Below are 21,154 nucleotides of genomic sequence, written 5' to 3'. Positions count from 1 at the left end.
CACATGTTGCACTAAATATAAACTCTGCTGATAACTGTCTGGAAACTGTTTCAGCAGAGACACGGTGCACTGAACAACTCAAGGACATCAGGTCCTCCTCACAGACCACACGTGGTCAATTTGCATGACAAGCAGAGAGAAGGTGACAGAACCAAAGTCTGCTACAATAATATTGTGGCTGGGAAATTTCAGCCTCGAGGTCAGTACTTTCCCAGAAACAGACCTTACTGAAGCATCTGCATATTAAAAAGACTTTGGAGTAGGATCATGAGGGCACCTGGGTTTTGACAGTGAGTTTTCTAAGAGGAGGTTATGGCTCCATTGTCATGTGCTACTCTGCTCTATGATGAGGTGTAACGCCATAAAGTGGTAACAGTTATCTTAGATTTTAAAAGCTACATTAGGTTACAGGTCTTTCAGGCACATTTCCTTCATCCCAGTGGCCTCTTTAAGAAACATACCTTCCTACTTTCAGACTGTACTCTCTTCTCTAGTGGTCCATAAACCACTCATTTATATAACAAGACAAGCCAATTTAAGTGATCAGATGGAACTCCAAACAAGAAAAAAAAGAAAAGTTACTTTCCTCTCCAAGTTTTGCTTACAGAATCACTACCAGAAACAACATGCAAGTTATAAAAAGATGGAAGTGTCATCTGTAAAACTGCCAGTGCCACAACTGACCACCAGATTACAATACTGGAAAGAATTATTCTCTCTGCATAGAAGTATGCCCCACAAAAATAGTGTGGCATGAAAAGGAGAAAAGGAGGCAGACTTACAAAGAGATTTATGACAGACACCTGAAGAGAAGGCAGTGGATGAAATAAACGATAAACTGCAGACACAAAAGCACTGATCCTTAGAGCACTGACATTTAATATGCAAATTCTCCCTCTGCTCAGGCATTTTGCCTCCCTTTGATGTATACAGACAAGTTCTAACTGGAGATGCAGGCTGGGGAGAGTCCCCTTTCCCCATTATCTCAAGTAATTTTTTCTAAGCAAGTTAAGTGCTCTGAAAAGAACTATATCACTTCTGCTTCTGTTCAGGTGGGAGAGGGGGGAAACACCACACAAAAGAGAAGTATAAAATTGTTGTTATTAAAGGAGATAGGCAATGTCTTCCCAGCTCTGATGCAGGCAAGCTGGTGCCTGATACCTGTAGCGCAGCCTAGGAGAAGAGAAAGACTAGCTGAACAACAAACAGAGGACGGTAAAGACACTCTGGACGAGATCCAGATGTCTTGAGCTTAGTCCTACCGCATGAAAAATTAAAGAGGTTAAAACCTCTTCTTAAGAACTCTTCTTCCCATTGTTCTGACAACGACTCTCCTGAACAAGCTGCACTGCTCCAGAAACCTCAGGAATTACGGTGACAATAGACTCCTGCCAAGAGAAGCACCATTACATAATAGCATTTATGGGAACATGCACAAAAAGCCACTAGGAAGCGCAACCCGACAAGTGCAAAATCCTCCGTGCCCATCAGCTTGGTTTAGCTCTGGACCGTTCCAAAGGCAGCTTCAGGATATTTTCAGTTTACATGTTTACTTCCTCTCACCTCCTTCCACCCCACAAAACCTGTTACTGTAACCACGCCGAGATCCAAGTCCATTCCCACAATGTAACCCCCTGAGAATAAACCCACTTGAAACTACTGTATTTGCATTAATCTGTTTAAAGGAATACTACAAAGATGAAAAAAAAAACCCAACCCAACATGTCACTGCTTGCATTAAGTACATTTAGAAATAAGAACTATTTATTACTGTATTCCTTCATCTTTTACTCAATTTTAGAGGTACTTACAACAGTTACTGCTTTTCAGCTCTCAAAAGCCCAGCATGGCTATTTTTGAGTTCCAGGTCCTCCGAGGGATTTAGGATAGATTCGTTACATACACATACGGGTTCAGCCTAGGCACTGCACATGTGTGTAGGCAGCTGCTAGGGAAGCTCTGACCTCCATGCGCTGTCAGGGCACCACAAATAAGAAAGCAAAGATGAAGCCCTCACGAACACAAAGTTTCTCACGTTAGACCATCTGCAGCAGTGCCTTCACCCGTACCTTCCTCCCGGACACTTCGCGTCTCTCCACGCACCCGTAAGCTGTACTAAAGGGAACGCAGAGCAGGGAACACTTCCCGGCTGTTACTTTCGGGGGTTTTAAACCCCAGCGGTTCACCCCACAGCAAGGGGGGAGCCACACGCCTAACTACACACCGTAAAGCCCGCAGCCCTCGCAGGCAGCCCAGCGCTGCCGTTACCCCCGGCCACACGCTGCCGTGACGCGGGGCAGACGCCGCTGCCGCCGGTGACGTTATGCAACAGCCCCGGCGGGACAGCCCCGCCGCGGCCCCGAGGGAAGCGGGCGCCGTCCCCCGGCCACGCGGGCAGGGGCCGGCCGCCGGGCGGGTCTCCCCCTCTGCCGGCGGGGTCCGCTCCGCCCCGCGCCCGAGGAAGCGCCGCCGCCACCTTCCGCCTCACTCGGCGCCCCAGACACACTCCTCCGCTCCCGGCCCCGCCGGAGCCAGGACGGTACCGCTGCCCGCGCCCCGGCCGGCCCCTCAGCGGCGCAGCCCCCGGTGCGAGCGGCACAACCCTCCCCCCGCAGCAGCTCACCGGGCGGCTCGGCGGCGGTTCAGCGGGGCGAGGCACAGCGCCCGGTGCAGGGGCGGCGGGGCGGCGCTGCCGCAGCGGTGGGGCTGAAGGTCGGCGGCCGCGCGCCCCGGCCGCCCCGGCGTCTCGCCCGCCCAACGCCCCGGCCGCCGCCGCCCGCCAGGCCCCGCCCCGCGCACCGCCGGCCGGGCACCCGGGACGGGGCGGGGCGGGGCGCGCCTTAAAGGCGCCGCGCGGCGGCCGCTGGCGGCGCGGCCGGTGGGGGGCGCTGCGGTGCGCCGCTGTGGCGCCCGCTGCGAGCGGCTGTCGCGGCGAGTGAGGCGGGATCATAGGATAATCGTTGGGGTTGGAAAGGACCTTAAGATCATCCAGTTCCAACCCCCCGCCATGGGCAGGGACACCTCACACTAAACCATATTGTCCAAACCTCTGTAAAACCTGGCCTTGAACACTGTCAGGGATGGAGCATTCACAACATCCTTGGGCAACCTGTTCCAGTGCCTCACCACCCTCACTGTAAAGAACTCCTTCCTCATATCTAACCCGAACTTCCTCTGTTTAAGTTTAAACCCATTTAAACTCCCTTGTCCTATCGCTACAGTCCCTGATGAAGAGTCCCTCTGAAGCATCCTTATAGGCCCCCTTCAGATGCTGGAAGGCTGCTATGAGGTCTCCACACAACTTCTCTTCTCCAGGCTGAACAGCCCCAACTTTCTCAGCCTGTCTTCATACGGGACGTGCTCCAGCCCCGATTATCCTTGTGGCCCTCCTCTGGACTTGCTCCAACAGCTCCATGTCCTTCTTATGTTGAGGATACCAGAACAGCGACCCACCGGGCAAGCAGCGGAAGCCCCCCCCGCAACCTGCAACCACAGGTATCAGGGGAACCCTGCATTAAACCCCCTCCCACGGAGCTGCACAGACACGTGGCACTTGAGAACAACAGCTATGAACAGGGCTGGAGCCCTCTCCGACCTTCCACTGCTCATCTCCGGGCATAGGAGCAGCTCCGTAGCAGCAGGCAAGAACACTGCTGCAAAACCCAATAGTTGGAGGAAGGCCAATGTTACTCCCATCTTCAAAAAGGGCAAGAAGGAGGACCCAGGAAACTACCAGCCAGTCAGCCCCTTGGCAGGGGGTTTGGTCTAGATGACCTCCAGAGGTCCCTTCCAACCATAATGATTCTGTGATTCGGTATTTTCATGCCTCTGTTCGCAGGCCGAGGGGTTTATCTTACAGTGATGTCCCCATTGCCTTGGCCGTGGCTATGAATCGCAGCAGAACTTGGGCAGGGGAGAGGCTTGGCTGTTGGCGTGTTGCTGTGAGTACACCACAGCGCACAGAAGCCATGCAGAGCCCCGTGAGCAGCTGCTGTTTGAGCAGCCAGCCATCTGCCTGCCTGCTCCTTGCCCCATCTCCCGTCTCCCCACTGGCAGCCCCTTTGGCTCGCCTCCAGCTGTACCGGGCTGGTGGCAGGGCTAGGGAAATACTGGCCATCCCAGCCCTGTCCTGCTGTGCAGCAGCAGCAGAGACAGGTCGTTGGACGGAAGGTCCATGGCTGAAGGAGAAGAAATTGCTCTCAGGGCTTTGGTGCACACGGGCACAGTGGGAAGCTCTACACTTTCTTGACACCTCCTTTCTCTGCATCTGCATCTGTTTACGGCCTCTCCCAAGACAACACTTCTGTATCTAAAGCGCACACATGAAACCAAGAAGCATCTTTTACTTTGATTTCCTTTCCTTTCTCTTCCTTGAATTAACACCTTCTACAGATCTGCTACATTATTCATATTTCGCTATGGAGAGTGAGCTGTTCTCCCTCTTAATTGGGGGGGGAGCAAATGTAGCTCTACTGGAAAGGTAGAGGGAAGTTTACTTTTCCTATTTTTCTGCAAAAGCACAGTGCTCGTTCCTAGTAAAAGCCCATAATAGGCTATAGCAATGGCTTACCACCACTTGATCGGATGTAGGAGATGAATATGGTACATGACAAAACATTCCCCATAAACACTCCTCTTGTAAGCACTTCAAAAACAAAAAGCAGGAAAAACCTACATGGTCACCCGGAAAACATGCCTGAAGGCAGGAAGGAAGAGAGTGGGAGTAGAGCTGCACACAGACCTACCGATTCACACAGCTGCTCTTTTTGTGAAACCTCGGACACGAGCCAATATGTTAACTCTGTCCTTTGCATTTTGCTCTGGTTTGACCCGCTAGTGCAGCTCTCCTGGACCTGGAGAAGAAGTTCAGAAACCCATGTACCTCTGAAAGAAAAGAGCTGTGAGGAGGCTGCCATGCTGCTCCCTCTGCTCACAGCACTGATGCACACAGAAAGGTGCAACTCCTGGCAAATCCTCACTAAAATGACCTCTCACTGGGGTTGGTTCACATTTTTGGGTTTGACCGTTTAAAGTTTTTAAATATTTAGAGGTACTTTTTAATTTCAGTGCTATACATTGTTTCCCTAATTCTCATTCATACATATTTCTCTTTGTAACTGTATTAGGACCCTTTGAGGCCTCAGATACACTAATGTGACCATGCTTGGTTTTTTGTTTATCGTGGAACCACAAAAATCAGAATTTACAGACTATTTATATGTCCAAAGTATTGTACAGACATAAAGTAATGCTTTTTACATTGGATTTGCCATACTGCAACAGACCACTGATCTGCCTAATCCAATATTCTGTTTCCGGCATTAGCCAGCAGCTGGTGCTTCAGAGGAAGTTAATGCAACCAACTGCCCCCGAAACAGGTACTTCCCTCTTCACAGCCCAGTGCCTGTGACCTACTGGTTCCATTTTTTCAGGCTCCAGGTTCTGAACAGGCATGTGAAATATTTTTGTTTATTACATGTCAATAAAGGAAGATCTGGAGGTGCCAGCACCAGACTGCCTCTCCCTCAAGCAAAAGGATTATGGTCTCAACCCAGGTATTTTGGCACAATTTTCCTGATATTCAAAGGCTTTCAGGTTGCTTGAACAGAGATGAAAATAAATAATGAATTGAAACATTTAATTTTGGGTAGCATAAATTTTAAAGCACAAATGCTGCCAAACTTCACTGGAAGGTCAAAGCATACTTATTTTGTGCAGCCCCATCTGATTAAACAATTAATTTCTTATCCAGTGGTTATGGATGTTGCTTTTATTCCACAGGAGGAGTATTACTATCACACGAGTCTTAGCCCATCTACATATTCCTTCCTGGCAGAGACGCCAACAGCCATTTGGTCAGTCTGCAGCTTGCTGGCAGGGGGCTGGGGGAAGACAGCGGCTCATACATGGGGCAGCAGAGTGTCCCACACCATGTTTCAGCCCAGTCCCCTTGGCAAACCCACAGCAGAGGGGTGGTAGGGGAGGCTGGGCTGGAGAAGCTCTGCTTTACAGCAATACAAAGCATCTCTCCTAGCACAGCAAACACAGGCTGTTCTGCACGCCTTGATAGATCCCCACAGGGACATCAAGTTGCTGCCATCCAGATCCATACCTGCCACTGGATTATTCAGATAAAAGAAACACCTTTTTAATCCCAGCCAGGAAATTCTTATCTTCTCCTTCAAACTGCTGAAAGCCCTTCAAATCCCTGTGAAAACAAATGGTACCTTTCACCCTCACACACACACCTGCCCATCCCTTCCATCCCATGATGGACTCCACAGGTTACCAATGTTTGCAGAGGGCCACGTATCTAACATGACCCTCATCCCAAGTTAATTTAACTTTTGAGAGAGAAGCCACAGATAAAATATAATTCCTGATGGTAGTGTTCAGCTGGAAAAGGTCTCATGACAGTCAAAGCACTATCAGAGGAGAAAAAAAATAGCCTAAGAGATAATGTTACCTCAGGCTGTGACACAATCCATCCTTGCCCATGAGCCCTGGTAACGTTACCATCCGGTGCAATGTCCTCCTCCCCAGCACTACATGCTCCTGCAGGCGAGGAGGGAATGCTGTAGCTGCTCCACGCCATTTGCCCCCTCCTCTGAAGAGCTGCCCAGCTGGCAAGCTGAAAGACTGAGACAGCTTCACTCCAGGAACAAGCTGCTAGAGAGACCCTTCGGCACCCAGCTCAGTCACCAAAGACATTTTGACTTCAAGGCCTCCTTCACAAACCTTTTCTCCTTAGTGAGACAGCTCTGAAACTCTTACTACTAAGATGCAAGAGTGCTACTCACCTTTGATTGCTTCCATCATCAACCCCCCATGTCCAGATTCCAGTGGGAAAGCAGATAGCTGGCATCACACCAGAGGTGCCTTTTGTTCCTCAGAGCTGGCAGCATGCAAGGCATGATTCTGGCAAACAGCACCTCGCACTTGGGCATACATGACAGCTACGCACACTCGTGCTCCTTTGCCTTCTTGCTGATAACACCTATGTGACCTATTCCTTGGCAACTTGTTTGAAGCGGGATTTGTGAAGCAGCAAATCAGTTTTTAAGTGCTCCTGAAATCCCCACAGCCCATTAGCCTCCTGTACAGTTTACCTCTCCTGTTTTGCTTTGTTTTCTCCCACTTCCTTCTGCACACATCTCCTATTCTGCCAGCCTTGGTTACACTTCCAGGATCATACACTGGAACGCACACACATTTTTCATGTTTAGCAGGGCATTACTCATTTATTAACATTCAGAGTAGACGTAAATAGAGAAGCTCATCGCCAAAACACTACTGAAGCAACATGGGAAAAACAACAGTAAGACAGAAATCTTGGCAAACCATCCACTCTCCTACCTTGCTGGGGCACTCCAAAAGCAAAGGGGATGATGCTGAACCCCTTGTCTCTAAATCACTTTAGCCCTCTGCACAGTTCATAACATGCTGATGAAGGACAGGTGAGGCTAAATCAGACTATGAGCATCATCCCTCCCATGGCATTTCCCTTCTTGGAGTACCGCCAGTATCCACTGTGCTAAGATAATTTTCCTTTCTGTGACTTCAAATGCAGTGTGCAGTTGTGGAGAAACCACTGGGGCTGCAACACTGCCACAGGAGCCAGAAAACTCCACTCACAGCCTGGAGCTTACAGGGATTCGGGGCTGGAAGCTGTACAACATTTGTTCTGTACATATAGGACTGTACCAAAGAAGCTCAAGGAAAAAAAAATAATCTCCTGGAAACTACCCAGAGCTTTTCTCTCTGAGGGAAACAAACGAGGCCTTAATTAATTTTCTTTCAAACACAGCAAATTGACTTCTGCTCCAGTTGTGCTAGATTCAAGCCACACAGCACAATGGTATTAATTCCACTTCACTTAAGGGCTAAATGTTCAGAGCAAAGAAAGGGAGTTTCCTGTAGGTCTTGATCATGTTGAAGTCAACAACCAAACCACCCTGGCTTTCACGGGAGCGGTTTCTTCAGAGCCTGCATTTCTGAGGTTGGTTGTAACATGCCCCTGGGTTAGCACAGCAAAATGCAGACTATATGGAAGGCGCTGGCTGAGCAAGTTGCCTGGTTCCTTGTGTATTTTTTTCCTGCCTCAAACTTCATTTTACAGGCTCAAAGATTGAAGCACTTTCAGTGTCCTGTCCCTAAGGCTGGCTTACGGGTTTGCTGATCATCCTAACTAGCCCTGCTGTCTCAAACACAATTAACACCAGAGTCCTGCCTGCAGGATTTCCTAACACTGGAATAACACACAGCGTTCTGGGCAGGATCTCCTTGGTACCTCTCAAACTGGCGGTATACTCCCTCATCTCTACCTGAGACACTTCGCCCAATAAACCAGATCACATTGGCCTTCTTAGCTTTTGCTTCCTAGGGGTAGCTCAGAGCCACCCTGAAATCAGCCTCTACCCTGTGTTCAAGAGAATTGCACCCAAATCCCAGCAGAACAATTCACCTGGGCACAGCACCACTGTGCAGATGCCATCCTGCAGGGGTATCTCACCTATGTGGTGTTCTACAGTGCCATGGACCTGTATCAGCTTGTTCAGCATCATCTCATGAATCTCATCCTACGCTATGCTAAAAAGCAGGGGAGTTGGAGGATTAAAATGTGCAACAAAACCCAAATCATTTGAGTCCAGTGAGACCTAGTGTGAGCAGAGAAACTGCAGAATTTGACCTATATACACACACATATGAAACACCAGTTCTACAAAACTGTCATGGGGAAGTATCCATCCTGCCCCCTTTAGTATCTGTTCAGCAATACAGTAGCTGTATCACTGCCTATGTCCTACAATAAAGAGGTACAGGGGACCCCCTCTTGCCTGTCTGTGGGATCGTTTCAAAGAGGCTGAAGGACAAATCATCTTCACCGTAAAATCCTGTGGTTAATTTAAACTACCTTCCAACCATCGTGAGATCCTGCTGCTGCCAAATTTATCTAATATATGTAATATACAGCTTCATTATCACATTGGCTATGCAGTGCTTAGGGAAGGTGCTATTATTCCTCTTCACAGACGGAAGAGGGAGGCCCAGATCCCAAAGATTCCCACTCAGAGCATTTATTCAGGCAAAAAAGTGACAAAGCAAAGAACTGAACCTATTCCTATCTAACACCCACTGTCCTCAACCCTTCTTTCTTTCCAATAAGAACTTCATGTTTCAAGATCTCCTGTGAAAAACAGCCAATTTACTCTCAGCTTCTCCTTTCCTTGTCAATTTTGAAAATTAAATTAAACAAGTCAGTCATTTCTTGACTTATTCTTCAAAATTAAATGTTGGTTGTAAAAGTCTTTCTATTACACAGTAGGTTTTTGCTACAGGACTTCTTGGATTCCCACCTGTTCTTTCCACACGATTTTGCATTGTTTGGTTACATAGAGTGACTCTGTACCCCTCAAGCAAGCTGTAAATCTTTATTTTCTTTCCTCTCAATAAAACCTCAGCCCTTTTCAAGTTGCAAAGCTGCACATTAAAACTACTGTCTGCTGACTTTCATATTTTCTGAGGCAACATCTGTCATAAAAACTGATTGCAAATATGATCAGAGTTAGGAAGATTTCCTTCCAGCCGTCTTCCAGCTGGCTTTATTCCCAGATAACAGCCCAACAGAAACGAAAAACCAGTCTGGCACCATCACCAGTTGCAGTCTCTCACTCTTCAGGTAGAACAGTGTCCCTTCCCGGGCAGGTTTTGATGACATGGGGTTCAGATGGCAGCATCTGAAATGCACTGGAACTGGTACAGCCTCTGGTGTTCACGACAGATGCTCTCTCACGCCTAAGGAATTAGGAATCCCAGCTCATGCCGTAGAAGAATAGTAGAGTTTATTCCCTCCAAAGTCTAAACATACAGATACAGGTGTAATTTTGAGGAATTTAAATGTAATCCTATCATTATGAGTAGTAGGCCTTAGCTGCAGACATACATCTGTAATTAAGCAGAATTATTCATAAGGGGGTTTGGCTGTTGTCAAGGCAGACTTGGTAGCTCAGGTTATTGTTAAACAGTGTTAAAACAGCAGGGGCAACTCAGCCCTGAGTGACCACCTCACTCCACCTCACTAGGCCTAATGTGGGTGCCTAATGATGTGACTCTGCCTGTGTGTGACCTTCTGCCTCCACAAGTGTGCTATTTGTCTTTCAGTTCTCCTGAATTTGGGAGGCAGGCACCATGGCCTTAACATGCCTTTGCCTTTCTCCGTAAAGTACATCAATGCAGGCTGAGTGCAAAGCCCACATATACCTCTTTTACACTCCATAAGCATGGGTGCATGGCTTACAAAGCAAGGCAGGGTCCATCTCCCAGTTCCTGACCCCTCTCTCGTGCTCCCTGCTGTGCTTCACTCCCTGATGAGAGCAGAAGAAAACAGCGAATCTTTTCCTTCTGTCTACAAGCTCCTTGGCACCGCACCATCAGGCAAGATGAAGTACAATCTAGGAATGGAAAAGTAGCTCATATTTAGACTGGAACATTTAATACTATACCCTGGAAAACTGTGTTTTGCTGAGGCTTCTGACAGGGGAAGAAGGAGTGATGTGAGATTTTTGCAGTTCTCCTAAAAATACCTAACCAATAAAATCCACGCCATGTTCAAGGTAGAAATCACACAGGAAGAGAAAGAACCTCTTACTATTCAGCTAATAAACACCTTGGATTAGTTAAAGCTAAAATAATTTAAAATATCCAGTCTTAATCTAACATTTCATTCTGTTTGATTACCCTTTGCATTTTACTTCCCCCGAAGAGCATCACCAGCAATGTCATATTTCCCACTGTTCTTCAATGGCTTCACATTGTGATTTCCAGGCTGTGCTAGAATAAATAGCACAGCTTGGAAACTGAAGCGGCATGCAAGGCTGATCATTTGCTCAAAACCAACAGTTTTCAAGTAAATGAATGGAAAGTAATTGCATTTCGGCTTCAGCTTGAAAATGTAACCAGCATTAGCATGTATCTTCCTGTTGAGTTTATACAGTCAATGGCACTTGCTTATTAGAGATGTTTCTGGGTCACTGCACTATTTGTACACGAATAATAGCTCATGGAGATGTAGTTTGTAGTCCTGCACAGATCACTCCAACAGTATACTCTGACCCTGCATAGAACAAAGATGTTGTCATACTAATTTCCGAGTGATTCATGTGTTTGTTTGCCTCATCGTAAGTTTGCTCTATGACCCTGGGACTAAATCTGTCCTTCACGATTCACCATGTGCAAGGGCTCTGTAACTCCCTCATGACCCATGAGCTCTCTGTAAGAAGCCAAGCCTGACTAGGAGAACTGAATGCATCAGGTTCAGCAGCTGTATCTCGAATTGGGTTTGTGCCAAAATATGCCAGTATTCTAATTTCTCCAGAAATAACCACTGACAACAGAGTATCACAGGATCATTGAACAGTTTGGGTTGTAAGGGACCTTAAAGATCATCTAGTTACAACCCCCCTGCCATGGGCAGGGACACCTTCCACTAGACCAGGTTGCCCAAAGCCCTGTCCAGCTTAAAATCTGCTCTCACATCTATACTTGTTGCCATGGAAATATGCAGTGACAAGGTTTTTTTCCATCATTTTAAAAGTTTTCTCTGCCACCTACCATATGTTTTTCAGACTGCCCTGGTAATCACATAGGTTTACCCAAACACAAAGACCACTGTGGGCGTACTGAACTTGCACAGAGCCAAGTAGAGAGCTGTTCAGCATGACCCGAAGAAAGCACACGTGCAGCAACACTGCTGCCAGTCCTTAATACAGAGAGAGACGACTGTCTGGAGATTCTTTCAGCTAGGCACCAACAAAACCTTTTAGTTACTGAGGACCAACTGGGTTTGATGAGAGAGCAAACAGCACGCGCCATAGTGTTACCCATCAAGACAAATACCAATAACAACTAGCTATCAGCATGATTCAAATGCTGCCCTTAGACTGTGACTTTAAATTAGTGAAGGATGTTGTATTTGTAGTGCAAGTGTGTCCCCAGTGGCTGCCAAACATTTTGCTTCTGGCAGTAGCCCTCTGCATTGCCCTTACCATATGTCGCCACCTCCAGCTACCTCCCCATGCCCATCTCCTCTGCTTCCCCGCTCTGTGCATCTGCTCCAGCCAGAAGCTCCATTTCCCAAGAGACTCACATGAACTGGCTGAGGCCCAGCCACAGATGACAATATTAAGCAGTGCCTCTGGGCTGTGAGTGGTGGGGAAGGTGCCTTGGCTGGGGACAGTCACTTTGAAGTCGCTCAGGGTGCTGCACGCTCACTGCACTGGAACAGCCTGGCAGAGGGCTGCAGAACGATGCCTACAGCCCAGGAGAAGGGAGGCTTTCCCTGCATCTCCCCAGAGGCAGACTGTGGCAGCAGGAGGAAGGCAAAATCCCATCCTGCCACCCGTGTAGGAAGGGAAAGGCAGGCCATGCCATGGCTGTGGGCAGAGCAGAAGCAGGGAGTGACAAAAGCCAAAGGCAAAGTACAGGAAATGTATAAAAGGAGCCAACACTGAAATCTCCTGGAATAAGACTTTGGCTTATGCCAGGTTGCTACACCAATTTTGTGGCATGATGATAGGTTTCAGCCTTTGGCTACCAGGCAAGCCCAGGGTGGAAAGTGTAATGGGACTTTATGTTCAACATTAGCTCAGAGCAGGCTGCAGAATCACTGAGGTGGATGGGCTGCAGGACTGTAAACAAAGGATTATGGCATGTGGCGAGAGGCTGTTCAGAGGGAAGGGACCAAGGGTATCATGGGGATGGGGATCAGCAAGACCTTAGACTGAGTGCCTCATTAAAGTTTTAAACTGGTGCTTAAACCATCCAGCTGACAGAAAATCATACTGAAGAGGCTCTGGTATGTCCTGGAGAAGAGCAGGAGCTGCCTCTGGGCAAGGAAGGGACATGCTCAGGAAGGTGTTGGGTGCCTGTGCTCCGTTAGCAGCTAGGAAGAGCAGGGCACTGTGCCTGGGAGATGCCAGCAGCCTGTAACCTAAAAGCTGTGTTACTCTCCTCTCCCCAAGGCTCAGGAACGCGCAGGGGCATTATGGTGCAAAACCAGGAGGGCTCTGAACAAAAGAGAGTAGGCTGAGAGCTGGAGAAGCTACACAATAGCTAGGTCAGGATCCTCCCAACAACGGTGTAAACACAGCCTGAGAAGGAGAGAGTAGAAACTGCAAACTAGAGGCAGGACTCAACCTGCAAAACAAAAGCTATTTAGCAAGGAGGAAATAATTCACCAGCTAACGTTCCCCGTTGGCAGAGGGGGGAACAGTTCTGGAAAGTCAACCTGTGTTGAGCAAACCTTAGGACAGCTAGCAAATTAGAAGGGACATTAGGAGATGTTAGGAAGGAGGAAGGCAACACACCAGCACCAGGACTGTGCACACAGCTACCCCGCGCCAGGTAGCACTGAGGCAAGTGCTCGGCAAGAGCCCACTCTGCTCAGTTCAGGGCAGCAGCTAATGAGAGAGCCTGACACACTGGGAAGAAGTCAGAAGAAAGGTGATAGCTCGTTGTGCAACTACAGGGGATTGATCTATGATGACGGTATGTTTTCCTTGGCTCTGAGGGGATATGGAAACAGTTTACAAACACTTGTAAGGCATAAACCCAAGCAGGGCATAATACTTACTACAGAAGATAAAACAAAAAGAGGAAAAAACAAAGCTGAAAGTAACTAGCAACATTTTACCAATGAGCTCTATTAGGTTGTGAAACAGCTGTCACAAGGAAAGCAGAGAAAAATGCAGGCACGGGCAGTTTTAAAGTTGCATGGGAAAAAAGTAACTAATACATCTGCAATGAATAGCATACAGAAGAATTTATTGAAGTGATACAAATACTTCCACCCCCCACAATCTGTGGTCCCAACTTTCCACTGCCCTGCATCTCTTGCTATGATTAACAGCAATACAAAGAAGATAAATGTGTATTAAAGCAGGAGAGTAACCTTAGAGTACTGCTCTGCCTGAGTGCATAGACTTCTGGAGGTTTTCAGCCAACAGAGAATTAGGTTTTATAATTGTGTGGGGGAAAACAACTCACTAGCAGTGATCCTCTTCAGCTCCTCTGGAGATCTCCTCCTGCCCCATCCCAAATCTCCTTTAGTCTTGATGAGGTAGGGATATGACTCCACGTTTGGATAGTATGTATAAAAGTCATATCCAGCTGTTTCTGAAATCTCCCAATTACCTCTCAAATACCCTTCCAATTGCATTTAGGAGACCATTCATGGGGCTCCTGAAGATCCAGAAGGAAACCTGAAAGATCGAGGCCCAAATGCAAGCCCCACTGGAGGCTGAAACAGTAACCTGCCAAAGGCCCCAAGAAGCCCACACCTTACCTGGCATATTCACTTACCAGCTTAGTATTTCCTGTGAGGAAGGAACACAGCCATAGTTTGACAGCTGTGGTGCTGCAGCTAGCGTTAATGGTTAGCTCCAGCAGCGACTGAGCTGGGATCTCAGACAGCAGCGAGCTGTTCCCAGCCTGAGGATTTTTCACATAACTAATTGCCAAGCTTTATAACCATCCCCTGCAGACTACAATGATGATGAATGAAAGAGATCAGATTAGTCAATATGGTTTATCGGTGGAGTTTGCCCACTTGCTGTGGATGCATTACTGCGTGCATTCATCAGCACGGGGGTGAGCACAATTCAAAGTCTTTGCCTGCACAATATGAAACCATAACTAACCTGGAGTTTTTCAGCTTTCTTCCAAGGACTCCCTAGGCCTTTCTTGGGTCCTTCTTCTGTTGCTCTGTATCCTTGCCCTGGGCCATCCTGGAAGTCCTTTAGTGAGTGCCAAGTCCTTCTTTATTACAGCAAAGCAGATTAAGCTGCTCCTGTAGAGGTTAAACCAGAAAGTGCTGAAAAGCATTGAAGTCATAACACAGCAGCTAATGGTGCATTTGCTACCACTGTCCTCTGCCCGACAAAAATCAGAGTTGCTCCACTATGTGGCACAGATGCTCTGCAGCTCCACAACCAGATAAAATCCGCTTTTTGCTGAATGGTATTTTAAGAGCAGGGTATTCCTCAACCCCACTGAGGCTGCTGAGCCCAGGATCCCTGTAGAAACAGGGGAGTATCACGGTAACTGCAATCAGCATGTATAAAGTAGGTACCTGAAAAGGTGTACTGCATTGCCTATAAGATCACTCTAGTTCCCCTCTTTGTCAGTCTTGACATAACCCAGCAGCAAGCAGTAGCTTGCGTTAACACTAAAGGGAATAGGGTTTCATGGCTGGAAATGGCTTTGAACTGAAATTTGAGAGCTGTGCCTTGGCACGAATTCCCTAAGTAGCCCAAGGCAGGCACCTTCATCTCCCTGTGGCTCAGTCTGCCATCTGTAAAACTGGGTTAGCATCCCCTCCTCCTTCTTACACCCCTTTTATCCTTGTTTGTATAAACTGTAAATACAGGTGGGCTTGTTTGCGTGCAGGCACAGCACAAAACAGGGAGTACAACCCTGGAAGTGCCGCTCCTAGGGGGATGGTCCGCACGGAGGGGCAGGTGCACGGAGGGATGCAGGGATGCAGGGATGTGCGCACAGGGATGCAGGATGCCTGCAGGGAAGGACATACGCCCGGCGGCGTCGCCCACCGCCCGAGCCAGCCCCGGCGCCGCTCCCGCCGCAGAGGACGAGGGGCGGACGGGGGGCGGGACGCCCGCCCGGCATCATCGCTGCCCCCGGCCCGGCCCGGCCCCGCCGCGGGACCGCGGGGCGGGTTCCCCCCGCGCCGCCTGCGCCCGCCCCCCGCGCGGGGCGCCTCAGCCTGCGGGCGGCCGCCGTGCCCGCCGCCCCGGAGGTGGGGGCTCCGCGCGGGGCCCGGGCTGCCATGGAGGAGCCGCCGCCGCCCGCCTGATCCCCGAGGTTGCCGGCACCGAGACAAAGCGCGGGGCTGCCCGCCGCGCCCGCCCGGTGAGTGAGTGAGCGAGTGAGTGAGCGCCGCGGGGGGCCGGGGGTGTCCGTCCTGCGCCACGGGTACCGGCCCCGGGGGGGAGGTCCCGGACCCGCACCCGGCCCTGCCTGACACCCCCGTGCACCCCCCTGCTCGTTCACGCCCAGGCAGCCCTGTCCGCCGCACTGCTAAGCCGGTGAACCGCAAGCATCCTCATTCATCTCCCGAGCACCCCCACACCGGAGTCCCTAGCCGCCGGCCCAGACACACGCCGCGCATCCCCATTCATCGCCGAACGAGCCTGCGCCCACTGCCCAAACATGCCGCAGGGACTCTGAACGCGCCCCACGTCACCCCAAACGCCCCTATCACTCCAAACGGCCCCATGCACTCCCACCGACCACCCAAGCACACCTCCCCGCCTCAGGCATCCCCCTCCTCCGAACACCCCACGACGCAACCGGCCCCCTTCCCTCCACAAACACCCCCCGGCTGCCCTCCCCCCGCCCAGGCACCCCCGACGCAGCTCCTCCTGCCCGCCCGGCCCTGGCGCCTTCCCGGGGAGACAAAGGGGTCCGTACGCCCCGCTCACCGCCCGCCGCTCTCTCCCCTTGCAGGCCGAGCCATGGTGGAGCCGCCGGCTGAGCCGCCCCCGCCGCCCTGCCCGGCGCCCGGGGGAGCAGCGGCGGCAGAGCCGGCCCGGCCCGGGGAGCAGTCGCCGCTGCTGCACCTGGACCTGTACAACTTCGACTGCGCGGCGGCGGAGGGCAGCCGGTACGTGCTGACCAGCCCGCGGTCGCTGGAGGCCTGCGCCCGCTGCGCCGTGCGGCCGGTGGAGCTGCTGCCGCGGGCGCTGGGGGACCTGCTGCGGGAGGCCCCCGGGCGCTCCATGCGGGTGGCCGCCGGCCTCTACGAGGCCTACGAGCGGGAGCGCCGCCGCAAGCTGCAGCAGTGCCGCGAGGAGCGGGAGAGGATTATCCGGGAGGAGAAGAGGCGGATCCTCGCACCCCTCGGCAGCCTGCCGCCTTCGCCCGCCGCCCGCGGCGCGCCCCGGGCTGCTGGTGCCGCTGCTGCGCCCCGGCCCCATGGAGGGGGGAAGGCCGGGGCGTCTGGGGGTGCCAAGGCCAAGAGCCACTCGCTGGACTCGCTGCAGAAGCGCCGTGAGGGCAGCTGGGGCAAGACCTCGTCCGAGTCGGGGGCCTCGTCCTCCTACAGTGGGGAGAGCCTGCGGGAGCGCGGCGGCAAGGTGGGCGGCCGGGGTCGGGGGGCAGCCGCCGCCACCACCAGCTCCCTGCTGGGGCGCAGCTTCAGCCTGGGCGACCTCAGCCACTCGCCACAAACCGCTCAGAAGGTGGAAAGGATCGTGAGGGAGGTGAAGAGAAGGAAGGGTCTCTCGGAGGTGCCCGAGAGGGATAAGAAGATCGCGGCGCTGATGATCGCCAAGCACCAGGAGGCCAGCCTGCTGCGGGAGCAGCGGCAGGCGGCACACCTGCAGTGGGACAGCCAGCGGCGCCGGGCGGAGCAGCGGAAGGAGCAGGAGGAGAAAGAGAAGCAGAAGGCTCTCCTGCAGGGCCAGCGGTTGTGGGAGAGCCAGGTGCAGAAGCGTCGGGGGAGGCTGAGCCAAGAGCAGGAGGAGGCAGTTCTGCTGAAGCAGAGGCAGCGTATGGTGCACGAGGAGAGGTGGCGGGAGCAAGCGGAGAAGCAGGAGAGGCTGCGGAGGGAAAGGCTGCAGAAGGCCATCCAGGAGGACAAGCAGAAGAAGCTTCATCAAGAGCACAACCTGAAGGTGAAGGAGGAGGGCAAGAAGGAGCACCAGGAGCGAGAGGAGCAGCTCCTGCAAGAGAAGCTGTCCACAGCCGTGCAGAAGAGGCTGAAGAAGGAGGTACAGCTGCAGAAGGAGAAGAAACTGCTCAACCAAGCAGAGAAGCTGAAGCACGAGGCCTTGTTCAAGGAGCTGGCCAAGCAAAAGGCAGAAGAGAGGGAAATGCTGAAGGCCTCCCTGGAGATGAGTTTGACAAAGGCTCAAGAGAACTATGAGCAACTAGTGGAGAAGAGGAACCAGGAGCTGAGGGAGAAGGCCAGGAGGGAGGATATGCAGATCCAGAGAGCCAAACTGGCAGCAGAGAAGAGAGAAAGAGAGCAGAAGGAGCACTTGGAGGCCCTTGCTAGAGAGACAGAGAGAAAGCTTCAACATGCTGCCCAGGTGGCTGAAGAGGCTGTCCAAGAAAAAGCCCGCAAGGTGGTCTTGAGCCGTCTGGAGAAGGAGAAAGTGCAGAAGATGAACAAGCAGAAGGTGGAACAGTATGAGGACTTACGGCGCAGGGAGACCCTCCTCTCTATAGAGAGGAAGCTGGAGAGGAGTGAGCAGATCTTCAAGGAGAAGAAGACTGTCTTAGAAAATGCCAGATCTGTCGCTCGGGCATCCTTCCATGTCCGGGAAAGGGTGCGTGAGGAGACAAACATGCGCACCTTTGACAAGATGGCCTTGGAAGCAGAACTGCATGCCCACCTGAGTAAGAAATGAAAGATCTCATCATGGATGAGTGGGGAGACATCACCAGTTGTCCATCATAATGCATCAAGAAGCTCCTCCACATTGACATTTAAAAAAATAGCACAACCAACAACCACCCTAATTTCTTATTTTGGGGGAGCAGGGTACCGCACAAAAACATGGCAGCTATTTCACATACTGTTTAAAATATGCTGATAAAAACCAGTCTTCTTCACGTGTTGTTCATAGCACAGTGGTCCATGTGTGCCCTCGTCGCTGCAAAGGCATAGGAAAGAGATGCCCAGTGGCCCAAATCCAGCCTGCACAAAACTTCCTTTACTCCCTGGCAGCACTACAGTTGGGCTGAAACCTGCAGTGACTCCAGCATAGCCAACATACCATCTTGTTTGTAGCCTTAGGGGCTGCAGAGAAAGCCTGCCAGCACGGATATGAGGGCTCTTGCTCCCTGCATCATTGCGCTGTGGTTGAAGTTCACTGCCTGGTTCATTTAGCAGAGGGCAAATGGGGAGAGCTGGGAAACAGCAGAAAGGCAGCAAAATATGGTGGGCAAATGAGCAGACACAGTCTTTAACTGGAACAGCATCTTTTTCCCTAAAGGTCTACCGCAATCTACCTGAAGGTTTTGTCCAAACCTCCCTCCGATGGGGCATTTCCAGTGCAAACTGAGAACGTTTTATAGCCCAGGAGCCATGTCCTGGCCACTGACTGTAATTACACCTGGAGTCCATCTCCTGCTGCTGACCGAGTTTGACACCCTGGGGCTAGAGCTGAACTAATCAAAACATACCTACCTGGTGGTAATTGGATTGGCAAACTACTGTTCCTGTACTGTGCAGTGTGCAGCTCAAGTTTTGAATGTGCAATCTGAGAAAAAATATTTTTTTTTCCAAAAGACATTAATATGTGTATGGATATTTTTTTATTTCTGTAGTTTAAAGTCTGTAAAAGCCAACAGAGTTCATAAGTTGTTTAAAATTGCAGCATGGGAAATGAAGTCAGCAAGTTTGGTGGAGGCATGAGAGGTATATCTTGGGTCTGCTTATGCTTCTGTTTATTTGAGAAGGAGTTCTGCTGCTGGATTTCTGTGGGAACAGAAATTAAACCCTTTTGGATGAGGCTTATTTGGTGGTTTTGATATTGAGCCACAGGCCAGGGAGAACTAAAAATCAAAACAAGCAACATGTTATCTCACAGCTCAGAAGTAAATCATGGCTTATTTAGAGCAGAAGAGCAGCTGATTAGAAAACACATTTTAGGCTATTGCTGTATTACAATCATAAGATTATAATCAAGACTACTTCTAGGCTATTTGCATGCATGCCACAGAATGACCACTAGACCTTGCAATAGCTGCACTTTAACAGTAACAAAAGGACAATTACCTGGAAACTTCCAATGACTGACAACACATCTTAGATTCAGCTAGCATCAAATTCCCAGGTTTCAATTCCTAAATGCTTGGAGTCTAGCTCCAGGTTTCATGTTGGATCCCATAGTTCTAACAGGACAACCCAAAATCTGGACCAAATGACACTGAACATTCAAATCTACAGCCAAACCGTGACATATGGATGCACCTCTAACCGCACTTGAGAACCACTGCACTGCTTACTATTGCCCATTGACTAGGACTACTGCTAGAAGCTGGTCTGCTGGAAACCACTCTGAATGTTTACAGGGTTTCTGAAGTTTAGGTACTGAAACATTAGGGAGAGGGACTTCTAATACCATTTAAATGTTCTAAAAAGAATTACAAGACCAGGTCCTGGGATTAATTTTCAGAAATTAATTAAATTTCATTTTAAACTCCCATAATATACTAATGTTTTGCATAGAGACAACATGATCAAGCACACAGTGTCAGAAGAGTCTGTCACACTGTCGGCTACCGCAGAATAAGACAAGTAATTTCAGAGGCCCCAGAATGGTGCAGCTTGGTTTCCTTGGGCAGGTGCCCTATGATTCTCACTTCTGTGAAACCAAGGCTGCAGGACGAATTCATCTTGTATCAGACATCAGGGAACTCACACATGGGGGAAGCATTGACTGAAAAGCAATTTCTTTTGCCTGAGCTCTGGATGAATCCTTCACACATTTTGAGTGTTCACAGACCAAGGGCGTTGGAACTAGATGATCTTTAAGGTCTCTTCCAGCCTAAACTGTTCTGTGATTCTATGTGGATTGTCTAGTTTTTAACAGCATCTAGACTAAAGCTGGAGTCCTGCAGTGCCATTGGGAGTGCCGGCAATCTCTTCTGCATGCTGCCTCTTCACACAAAATTCATCACTAAATCATGATCTGTCAAGGTTGAATTTGGCAGACGCATTCAAAAACTATTAGGAGGAGCAGCTGCAGCACCACTAGTTAATATTTCACAAAGTATATTTTAACCCAGTTTACCATAAATACTTTCAACACATGGATAAGAGAGATGTGAGAGTTAGATTTCTTACCTTGGTTACCTACTGTGTTTCTTTCATGATGCTTATGGAGGGAGCTCCAGGCTCATTCTGTGCTAAAATTTCTCCTGCTGCCAGGGCAATTCTGTTCACTAAACAAATGCTGAATAGGCAGCACACACAGGTCTGAGAGGAGACTTATTTTGGTGTGCATGTCTTTACTAAGCCAAGCTTGGACCGGGAGACGTGGGAAACACAGAATTTGCAATACGAAGTCTATCAACCACTAGTTTTCCAGACAGTCTGTTACGTACAGCCCCAGAGCCACCTCTGCTA

The 21,154-nt window shown here is 50.1% G+C and overlaps 2 protein-coding genes across 9 annotated transcripts in view; one reads left to right on the top strand and one right to left on the bottom strand.

Moving 5' to 3' along the window:
- The window catches only part of SUSD6 (sushi domain containing 6), a 95,596-nt gene extending 79,084 nt beyond the window's left edge, over nucleotides 1-16,512 (bottom strand). For 2 of the 8 annotated variants that reach the window (XM_030485402.1, XM_030485411.1), the window contains exon 1: nucleotides 2,070-2,612. The gene's annotated coding sequence lies outside the window, so the exon portion shown is untranslated. The other 6 variants (XM_030485407.1, XM_030485404.1, XM_030485413.1 and 3 more) reach the window with 6 other exon arrangements.
- CCDC177 (coiled-coil domain containing 177) lies at nucleotides 15,528-19,540 on the top strand. The gene is made up of 2 exons (XM_030485401.1): nucleotides 15,528-15,924; nucleotides 16,522-19,540. The coding sequence occupies exons 1-2, from the start codon at nucleotides 15,528-15,530 to the stop codon at nucleotides 18,426-18,428; spliced, it is 2,304 nt and encodes a 767-aa protein (XP_030341261.1). The 3' UTR covers nucleotides 18,429-19,540.
- The last annotated feature ends 1,614 nt before the right edge of the window (nucleotides 19,541-21,154 follow it).

The sequence above is a fragment of the Strigops habroptila genome, chromosome 4, assembly GCF_004027225.2.
Source record: "Strigops habroptila isolate Jane chromosome 4, bStrHab1.2.pri, whole genome shotgun sequence".
NCBI lineage: Eukaryota > Metazoa > Chordata > Aves > Psittaciformes > Psittacidae > Strigops > Strigops habroptila.
Note: the sequence above shows the minus strand (reverse complement) of the source record. Positions and strands in the feature narration are given on the sequence as shown.

What these genes read in the sequence shown, in the direction of transcription:
- CCDC177 (XM_030485401.1), top strand. Translation starts at nt 15,528, where the DNA reads ATGCAGGGATGCAGGGATGTGCGCACAGGGATGCAGGATGCCTGCAGG. An exon ending in CTGCCCGCCGCGCCCGCCCG is followed by an intron (nt 15,925 to 16,521) that starts GTGAGTGAGTGA and finishes CTCCCCTTGCAG; the next exon opens with GCCGAGCCATGGTGGAGCCG.